A 10,362-nucleotide genomic window follows, 5' to 3' on the forward strand; every position below is an offset into this window, starting at 1 on the left:
AAAATACAACATTTTCTAAAAACAAGATGGCTGCTAGTCGGCCATTTTGAATCAAATCGCTAAACCCCTGCATGTGCATATGTCCCACATAAAGTACTAGGCACATGCAAAGAATGAACAAAATCGGTCCAAGGGATTCTGAGATATGACTCCGGACGGACGCACGGACGCATGGACGCACGGACCGAATTATAAGTCCCCGTTTTCGGGGACTAATAAATATATAAAGACGAATTCATTTATTCTAATTTTATTATTATTGACCGTGTTATCACGATTAATGATTTCATGAATATGCATAAATGGTTCCAAAAATAAACATAATCCTCAAACGTAGAAGGGTTAGTAGAACCAGATGTTTGTTACTTTCGAAATTGAAACAGTGAAATTAACATAACTGGAGATGTGTCGTGGACTGGAGAATTAAAAGTGAATACTGAAACAGCTGTATAGTTACAATGGAACACACGGAAAACAAGTATAGCCTTCTACATGGTGAGTATAGACATTCATACATTCATATAGACATTCGGTAATTTCATGGCTGACAAAAGCTGTGATGCACATTTCCAGTTGCTAAAATATACTGTATTCTGTATAATCAGTACAGGTTTGTAGGAACCTATTGAAGATGAGAATGACTAGGTTTCAATAGTAATAAACTTGTTATTATACTTTTTCCACGTTAATGAACAAGACATGCTCTTTAAAATTGAAAGTGTTAATTTGAAATATTTTAAAAAAAGATAATCCAAGCATACTGTCTTACAGAGTTTTAATATAAAGAATGCTTTTTGAATAAACCCTATCCATATACTATTATTCAACATTTCGTCATGGCCTCAAACATTAACACACATTCAACACTGTAGGGCGCCATTCACATCAGATAATATCAAGTGTTCGTTGAGGGAATACTTTACGTCCTCGGGGGCGGAGCTACGTCACAAGACGTTCCAGGTTGCTAAGACGCGCACCACTGTACATGTATTTCTATGGGCTCTGTGTGCGCTGCTGTGGAACGCCGGTCGAGCCGGTGAAAATTCGAGAAAACAACACAAACTCAACTTTGAAGTAATCCTGAACAACCAAATTTACTTATGTTACACACATGGGCTAATCTTGTTACACTGTTCAGGGGGGTCTCAACAACCATCCCAAAGTACCGTTTTCTGCGAGTTTTTGGCCTTTGTTTTCACCGCCAGGGTTGCCAAGCGGTGAGAAACGCCGGATGTCCGCCCCCGAGGATACCAGTATACGGCAAAAGCGCTATGTATAATTAACGAGAGTGCACACTCGTCTTTATTCTGTGTGACTTGCAATTGTAAACTGCATCTTGGCGTTTTCCATTCTATGTCTGTAGATCGAAGTTTCTCACAGCAATTGACTGATTTAGAAGATCTCTTCCCAAAACATGTTTTATGCGTTGGATATTACCACGCATGCGCTATACACAGTCAGTCAACATTAAATTGCTAATAATTATTCTCAATAGTTAGACATGCCTAATTCCTGACGCCCTACTACTGTCACTCAGAGCTGTAAATTTCAATCAGATAATCAGTACATTTCCCAGCTGTCGTACCAGTTATAAACACTTCGGAAATGAGAACACACATCATTGAGCACATTAATGCTGCACCAGAATTTTTTTAGAAAGTAAAATAAAGTTCTTATGAAACGCGTAAATATTACTACTTTAATTACAGATGTGAAAATTATGTTATACTCGCTGTGGACATTCGACAACTAAGGCAGCATAAACAAACACACCAAGAAAAGATCAACAAGAGAATACATGAGACTTACTTGAAAATTCACTTACTACGATTTAATATGTACACATAATCGTAATCGTTTATAATCCATACCTGAAATTCTAATTTTTTCTACACTAAACTGTGACTATTTTGATTTGTTGAACTAATAATTAGTGTCAATAAACATACACACACATTTATTTGTCGGAGGTCTGTACGATTACATTCTGGGTGAAACCGCTGTGTGTACTATGATACAACGTTTTGGCAAGAGTGTTGTACTGAATGTATCCCACATGAACACATTTACCACAACATTTAAACAATGTATTTTACACGCATTGTATACGTCGTTATGAGTCTCATATCGAACAGGAAGCGGCGCGACGACTGCCGCCCTGTAAGTAAATAGAATACACACAGGGCTTATTGGCGGTCTAAAATGACTTGGTTTTTAATTCGAATACACTGTCACCCAAATAATTAATTTATTGGATAAATGTGGAATAAAAAAACAACCTTCAATAAAACATACAAAGATTCTGCGTTTGGTTTATATTCTTTTTTACACACAGGAATATTTTTACACTTTTCTTATAGAGAAATATGGTGAAGGAAAGGTGAATGCCCTTTCAACAGCAAGAAACTTCCTCCTGAGTACATATGGGCTATATAGTTCTCAAAATACAGATTTATCTAGTTCTCATGAAAATGTGAATTTCACGCCAATTTCAATGTGTCTTCACATTCACTACACCACTATGTAACGCGAGTCCACAGGCATAATGTATGTTGAATGGATAATGTAATATTTTGGGGACCAAAATAGGACACGAACAAAATTTGTCCTCCCTGCTTCTTCATAAGACATATGACTAGTTTCATTTTAAATGAATTCGTAGTTCTTGAACAGTGACAATCTGCGTATAACTTACAATCCCATTATAAGATAAACAAAAAATACTTGGAATCCTAAACAAATGAAGTAATTGGTAGTGCATATAGATGCTTTTTGTGTTGCTAAGCAAATATCCATTAGTGACGCCGCCAGGTGCAGCACGAATGACTACAACATCTCTGATTAGTATTCCGAATCCGTGACTGAGAGCGTTTTTTTTAAAACATTAATGTATAATATTTTGTTTCTCGTCATACAAGTTATGAACATGACAATTATATCAGATTTTAGTTTTAGTAACTCGAAATTTTGGACATAGTTGAAAAGTTGCACGAAGGAAGATATGAAATGCAATGACACTTTATTACTCATTATAGAATCTTCAGGATCTGATACAGTTGATAATACTCGTCTGCAAATGAGAAAGTACTGGGCAAACCACAGCAATGACCCAACCCTGGAAAATATGATGTTGGACACAGAAGCTAATGTTTTAACAGTGGACGAACAACCTGAAATACTCTCCATGTTACCACCATGTGATGGCATGGATGTGGTTGAATTAGGCGCTGGTATTGGGTAAGTATCATTTATTTACACAAATAAACTGATGTCAGACATATTATACTCAAACCCAATTATTGCATTCATTTATCATTTTTTTTAACATTGTACTTTAATTTCAGCCGTTTTACCGGTGTATTTGCGCGGACAGCTAGACATGTTACAGCTGTTGAGTTCGTGGACACATTTCTTGAGAAGAACAAACAGTTGAATGGTCACCACAAACATATAGATTTCATACTGAATGATGTCACCAACTTGGAACTCTCCGAGTCAAGGCAAGATGTTGCTAAATAAATAAATGTTATGTTCAGTCATATTTAAAAGTGGGATCACATGTAGCATCGATGTCACACTAAAAAGTAATATGATTTACATTTTTCCAAGCTCTATTGACTCATGCAAATTTAATTTTGACATCGTTTCGTGGACAGTCGATGTCACAATGTATTTGATATCACCATTTGATGGTAGACACAACTTTATTTTATAAAGTTGACTTAATAAAACTGAGAAGAAAAATATATTATATAACTTTTGTTTGTTGACAGTTTTGTGTTCCTTTTTATATAGGGCTGATCTCATATTTTCTAACTGGTTGTTGATGTATTTGGCAGATGGTGATGTTTATAAATTAGCTATCAATATTTTATCTTGGCTGAAAGAAGACGGATTTTTCTTTTTCAGGGAATCTTGCTTCCATCCAGGAGGTACAGACATCTATATAACATGCCTTGTATATGTAGCTCATGTAAACTTCGACTTTAAATTGCTTATAGAGGAATAAATTTTCAGAATTTTCAATTATTTCAAATTATGTATTAATTAAAATATACGTATATATAATAATAGTCTTTATATTTTTTAGGTAATCTTCACGTTGGGGACAATCCGACTATATATCGTACACCAAACCAATACAGTGCAGTGTTTCAGAGTGTTTCTATACTAGTTGAAAAAGAAGAAAACATATCAATGGGCTTTGATACAGTATTCATGAAACCAGTCCAGTCATATATAAAAGTGAGTTTTTATGTTCATTTATGTATTCTTACAGCCATGACACATCACATAACAAATACAAAAAATACCCAAATTATCAAATAATTTTACATATTACATAGTGAAGCCGTAATTACACCCAATCAATGACGTTCTTGGGCATTACTTACATCACCAGTTTATTGAGAGGTTTGCACCCAACAGCAGACCAAACCAGGTCTTATAGAATTAGTTTTTCATAGACTGCGAAAAATTATAGCGGGAGGGTCGTCCCCTACACACGCGCGGGAATTGAGTCCCAAGCGACGATAACAACACACGCTAAAACGCAAAGGCTCATGGGTAGACGCTTGTTTGTAAACAATGACACGCTATGGCCATCTGACGCATGCGCAGATGACGGGAGGAGGTGTTGTAAATAAGGCTTCAATATGTAAAATTTCAAATTGTCCCTTCTATGAATTTGATACTCACTTTACACCTTATTGATAGAAAGATTTCGATGGGAAATTTGAGCATACAAAGTCACGCCTGAGAGGCGAGTTCTGTCATCTGGTAAGCATATCAGCTTTGCTACTAGACGTGGCAGTTGGAGTGGAAACCACATTCACAATTACGGATCATCACTGAAATTATCACGTTTGATGTAGCTGCTTCTTTCCCCAGTAGTGCACGAATCAGTAGGAATAATGGAAACGCATATGCGCCCAAGTTCACCAAGATTCAGTCATTACGTCTTTTGCTTATGCTTATAGATCCAGAGGATGATGTCACACATCGATACAGTTTTGAATTTTCTGCTTGAGTCAAATAAATATATCCCATGGTACCACCCCCTCAAATTTCAAGTCCATGAGTTGGGCACCTTGTTCTACTTTTCAGGTGTCCATGACCAAGTTTACTGATATAAGGAATGGATCAATCACGAATCAAATTCCTTATTATGTCTGGCCACCACTCGGGGTCTCGTCTTGTAAGGCTAATGGTGTATGTAATCAAAGTAATGACTCTTACTGCTAAGAACATATTAACAACATCTAAACTGGGCGTATTCTGATTGGGAAACAACTTTTTACAGTCATTTGCACATTTGCTCGTTCCTCAACTTCACTATTGATTTTGAGCATAGCATGCAAGTCATTTATCTGACTTTGATGTGCAAGCAATGGCCTTACAAAGTCTCACTGTGTGTTGAATTCTATACCAAGGAATGATAGCAAATGCGTAAGGGTTGCGAATGATTTTACTATAACACCCAGAAAGTACAAAATCATAATAATTTTGTGGACGGGTGCTGAACATACTTCCACATATATTTCAAGATAAGATGCATATGTATCAACTGTAGCCATGGTACATGCTCAATCATTGGAACCCATATAAGTGGGTGAGTTGGGTGTTGTGCCACAGGTGCTATTTTTTGTTCTATAAAAGCTGTCTCAGATAATTACTGAGAGTATTGTAACACTGTTACATTCGGGTTTAGATTGGGAATATAATTTTATTCACAATGAACACAAACACCACCATGGTGATATTTGAAACATCCCTTTTTTTAGGAATATTCGACCAGTTCAAACAGATTTCTAATGGCTTCAAAGGGATTCTAGATTGACAAAAATGTTCGATGCTGTATAACTAGGGGAAATGTTAGAACTTATGCTTAAAAGTTTGATTCGGACCGCCATTAGCGTCGCTATCAAACTCCTCAATGTGCCTGTATCGAGCAAAACTATAGGTTTAATATTTAGATTTTTTGGGGTAGAAGATCGAGTAACGAGTTTCAATATCTTCCTATCCGATTGGGTTTAAAGCGGGGGTGGGGGTGGGGGTGGGTTTGGGGGTGGGGGTGGGGGTGTCGTCACCTGTGCATGCAGATCGCCATAGCGTGTAATTGTTTACAAACAAGCGTCTACCCAAGGGCCTTTGCGTTTTTAGCATGTGTTGTTATCGTCGCTTGGGACTCAATTCCCGCGCGTGCGCAGATGACGACCCCCCGCTTTAACGTGGAAATAACATACCAAATAACATACCATCATCTCTTCCCGCACATTCAACTTAATGTTATGATCAGTGGGTCACTCGTGCTCACAATGAAAACTGAACATTTGAGACTTGTTACGAGTAACTGTGTCATAGTTAATTTTTTCCCTGGTTTCAGTTAAAGAATAATCCAAATCAATATTGCTGGCTCCTGCAAAAGAAGCGGAAAAAGAGTGATATCCAACTGAACCCACGTCCCTGATGACATAGTAGAAGAAATAAGTAAATTAATCATTCCTTGATAAAAATCTAATAATAAAATGACATGAGAATTTCAATGTAGTTAATTCATGATTATTATACCTCAGGTACAAGACCTTCAAATTGATTGGATAGAACGCGGTCACGTGGAAGTCAATAATACACGTTGACTCGGATTATCACTGTTTTCTTCGATTCATAGATATTTTGTAATTCTAATCCCAACATTTCAGAAATAAGTAAAATTAGTTTGACATAAATGGTAAATAATAAATAGTAAATAATATTGATTTGCACTGTTTAAGAAAAAAGGTATTTTTTCAAACTAATTTGACTGTAAATTTTCTAAATAAACAGTATCCTTTGAGTGTGTGTTTTGCTTTTTTTAGCCGGTTCTGCATATAAGTTAAGAGTTGACTGTATACAAACAAATCCAGCAAAATCAATCAACAAAATATTTGATATATTGTCCTTTGTTTTAAATCCCTTCTAATTGTTTTTATTCTCCTCAACGTTATTGTATTTTACAATGTTATTATATTATAACATTAACAATACAATGACGAACTTTTCTAAATGCAAATTGAAACTAAAATATTAATACTAAGTTTGTCATCTTTTTATATAAATGTGAGTTATATTACTATTTTTTCATAAATCAGGAGAGGCTGTGTTATCAAGAACTAGATTATTTATTGTAACAAGTGGATTTAATAACATAGTTGAACTCTGGTGACTTTGCCCTTTGTTATATAATATAATTCCCTTTAACATATTTTGTTTCAATATAAATATGCATTGTCATAATTAATTTTGAGTACAAACAAGTTTTGGGGTTGAACCAACAGTGGGGAATCAGTCTACCGAATGTCCTTTAAAGATGTAAATATCTTACAAAAACATTGGTGCCTTATTTGTTTAATTATTTTAAGGGACATAATTTCCAGCTTCAAAGTAATTCAGATATTTTAGTATAAAAACAAATGCCTTATCGCAAAAAAAAGTGCTGCATTTAGACGTGAACAGATTCATAAAACATGCAAGATAACAGAAAATCTTAGCTGGCTTTTATCCAAGTATTTTGTACAGGTGTCTGTCAAAAATTAATGATTTACTGAGACAAATATGAACTGCCTCATTGTGTGACTACTACTGTATTATATGAAAAGTAAAAAAAAAACACCCTTTATGAATAGCTATCATGTTGCAAGCTCTGCTTTATATGCAGATCACCTTAACTAGTTAGTTGGTGTTCAGTGGAGGGAGAAGTCAACAGTACTGTTGCCTCCTGAAAATCTACATCTTCAAACACTGCAATCTTTGAAGTGCGTTTTTAAACCAGTATTATAAAAACTATCATTCTGTTCTAATAGCTGAAACATATTCCTGTGAGTTTTCATTTGTCGAATGAACTGTTTGTCAAATACAGAATACATATATTTTAGAACAATTTTCTTTTTAAAATGTGGCTGAAATGTTTTGCTTTTTATGTATTTTTTATGTATTGTTTTTGATTTGATAACTTTGAACTAAACAGATTTTCTATTAGCTTCAGATCTTGATCAAAGTTTGGCACCCAGTTCATAGGAGTGCTTATATTGATTTTCTGACATCTTGTTTTCTGTAAAGATTTTATTGGTAGGTTTGCAAATGTGTATCAGACTGTGCAATCTATCCATGAATTGGTTTTGAAACCCAGTATGGGATTCTGAGATACATTACCAAGGATATTATTACAAGATAAATCATTTGCTTCATTGAACGCATACAACAATGCATATTTCCACTGAGATCAGTGACCTTTGATGTGTATCACCAGTGATCAGTCAAGTAGAAACAGTCAAAATATTTTATCAGATTTTCTCAATTTTTGCATTATATTTTCATACAGGACATCTGTTGTTCAAACTCAGGGAAGACTTTATACTGATGAATAAGGTGACCAAGTTTGATGAAGTTTGGAATAGAATTAGTAAAGTTATTATGCACACAATAACAATTATTAACGACGACGACGACAACGACAACGACAACAACAACGACAACGCCGGACACAATTTTTCCCTTAATATACCTTTCCCTTCCATCTTTGATGGTACGGGCAAGGTAAAAATGGTTTGAATTATGCTCGAATAATGTACAAAGTTGGGCCTACTAATTTTACGAGAGTGCGCCGGAACAGACTGTCTTGCTGTATCACCTCAATAGATTTGATTGAACGAGTAGTGAAGTGTTATATGGCAGAATTTTAAAGAAACATTGTCAATATTAATTTGCCCGAATATCGCCAGAAAACACGATACTCAATTTTCAGAAACTCATCCACCTCAGACATTTATGTACAGAGGTCTTACGAAACATGTAACGATGTGGAGGTTTTTATTTCAACCAAGATTTAATTTGACTTTGTACTTCATATGTAATCCACGAGTCTCAATCAAACCATCCGTTGTTAAAATTTAGAATATATACAGTGTTAAGGGAGGAAGCGAGAGAAAAAATTATGATTATGTCCAAATTTACTGCACATGACGCATTCGGTGTAATTTCAGTTATTTTCGGAAACCCAGTTATTTCTAAAATTAATATATTTGAACCGATATCTATTCCGAAGACTATATCGCCTGTTAATGCGCATTGGCTAATGGATATCAAACTAGCTATACTGCTCTTTGTCTCATGTCCACTGTTCTAAGTTTGATGAGAGAGTTTGTAAGATTTTGTAAAAGAAGGAGATAGATAATCAGCGAGGCGTGACCTCAGCTGAGGCTTTGGATAAATCAAACTGAACTATCTGTATTCCGTTGGTGATATCAGCAAAACGAGACAACATTCCCGGAACACAACGCTGGTGTTCACAACAATATAATGTTTTAACCTGTAGCTGGTTAATCGAAACGTTGACTTCCTTCCACAAAAGTATAAAATATACTCATAAGAAATATACATTATTATGTATTTAACAAACGTAGACTTGTTATATTTTTACATAAACATTGCATTATTTGTTTTTTTTATTTGAATTAAACAATTAAGAAAGTTTCATTCTAAATATATCCAAATATAGGAAAGCTGTATTTGTGTTGAGTTTAGGAAGATACCCAAAAATGTTCTCAACTACTCTGGGTACATTCAAATCCATCATGGATGGAATCAATGAGTATAACCAAAAGCAACGGGGAAAATGAAGCAAAAAGGAAAAAAAAAGGCTTCATGAAGGAAAAATCTACTGAGACAGGGATTGTGAAAGAAATAGATCATCCATCAACATTTCTTGTAAATGAAAGAATTGAAAAAAATGAGGTAGGTGAATTTATATTATGACAAAGACATCACCGTGAAAGCAATTTCGATAACACGCAGTAACGCAAATCATCGCAGTGAGGACAGATACGTAAAGGTCAACTTCGTTTTCCATACTATTGTGGCAGGTTAGGTATATCATATTTGATCTTGTAATGTTCATAATGCTTCTAAAATTTTTTTTTTATGTCTAATGAATTGCAAATTGCATGGCTTTATATTATTATATTCAATATACAATGTGAAGTGTTCTCTGAAAGAAAAACTGTTTCAATGATATTGGTTGTCGAGAGTTATGTTTAATTTTAATGTATCCATTCGATATCCTTTAAATATGACGATGCCGTTTATGTGAATATAATGTAGAGCACATTATATTCACAATGACCAATGGATCTTCATTGTAAGCTCTGGTCGAGCAGAATTGGATATTTAGATCAAGTTATGTGCGTTAGGTCAAATGTAAGTATATTATGTCTACAACACGTTCATCGTGAATACTATGCCAATTTCTAGTAGAATATTATGTAAATTCTATATGTGTTATCAGAGTAAGATGTTTCCAATATGTATTAATGCTTGTACAAGAAA

The 10,362-nt window shown here is 34.9% G+C and overlaps 1 protein-coding gene across 1 annotated transcript; it reads left to right on the top strand.

Annotated features, from left to right (window-relative positions):
- Positions 1 to 408: 408 nt before the first annotated feature.
- Positions 409 to 6,545, top strand: LOC146742179 (uncharacterized). The gene is made up of 6 exons (XM_085500635.1): positions 409 to 495; positions 3,036 to 3,237; positions 3,345 to 3,500; positions 3,796 to 3,932; positions 4,091 to 4,245; positions 6,386 to 6,545. Exons 1-6 carry the CDS (start codon positions 459 to 461, stop codon positions 6,467 to 6,469), a joined length of 771 nt encoding a protein of 256 aa, XP_085356761.1. The 5' UTR covers positions 409 to 458; the 3' UTR covers positions 6,470 to 6,545.
- Positions 6,546 to 10,362: the final 3,817 nt, after the last annotated feature.

The sequence above is a fragment of the Saccoglossus kowalevskii genome, chromosome 6 (genome assembly GCF_978046115.1).
Source record: "Saccoglossus kowalevskii chromosome 6, keSacKowa6.1, whole genome shotgun sequence".
NCBI classification, from domain to species: domain Eukaryota; kingdom Metazoa; phylum Hemichordata; class Enteropneusta; family Harrimaniidae; genus Saccoglossus; species Saccoglossus kowalevskii.

Excerpts from the sequence above, each read along its gene's own strand:
- LOC146742179 (XM_085500635.1), top strand. The coding sequence starts at position 459 with ATGGAACACACGGAAAACAAGTATAGCCTTCTACATG. Across the intron at positions 3,501-3,795 it reads TTGGAACTCTCCGAGTCAAG|GGCTGATCTCATATTTTCTA; the intron begins GCAAGATGTTGC and ends CTTTTTATATAG. Across the intron at positions 3,933-4,090 it reads ATCTTGCTTCCATCCAGGAG|GTAATCTTCACGTTGGGGAC; the intron begins GTACAGACATCT and ends TATATTTTTTAG.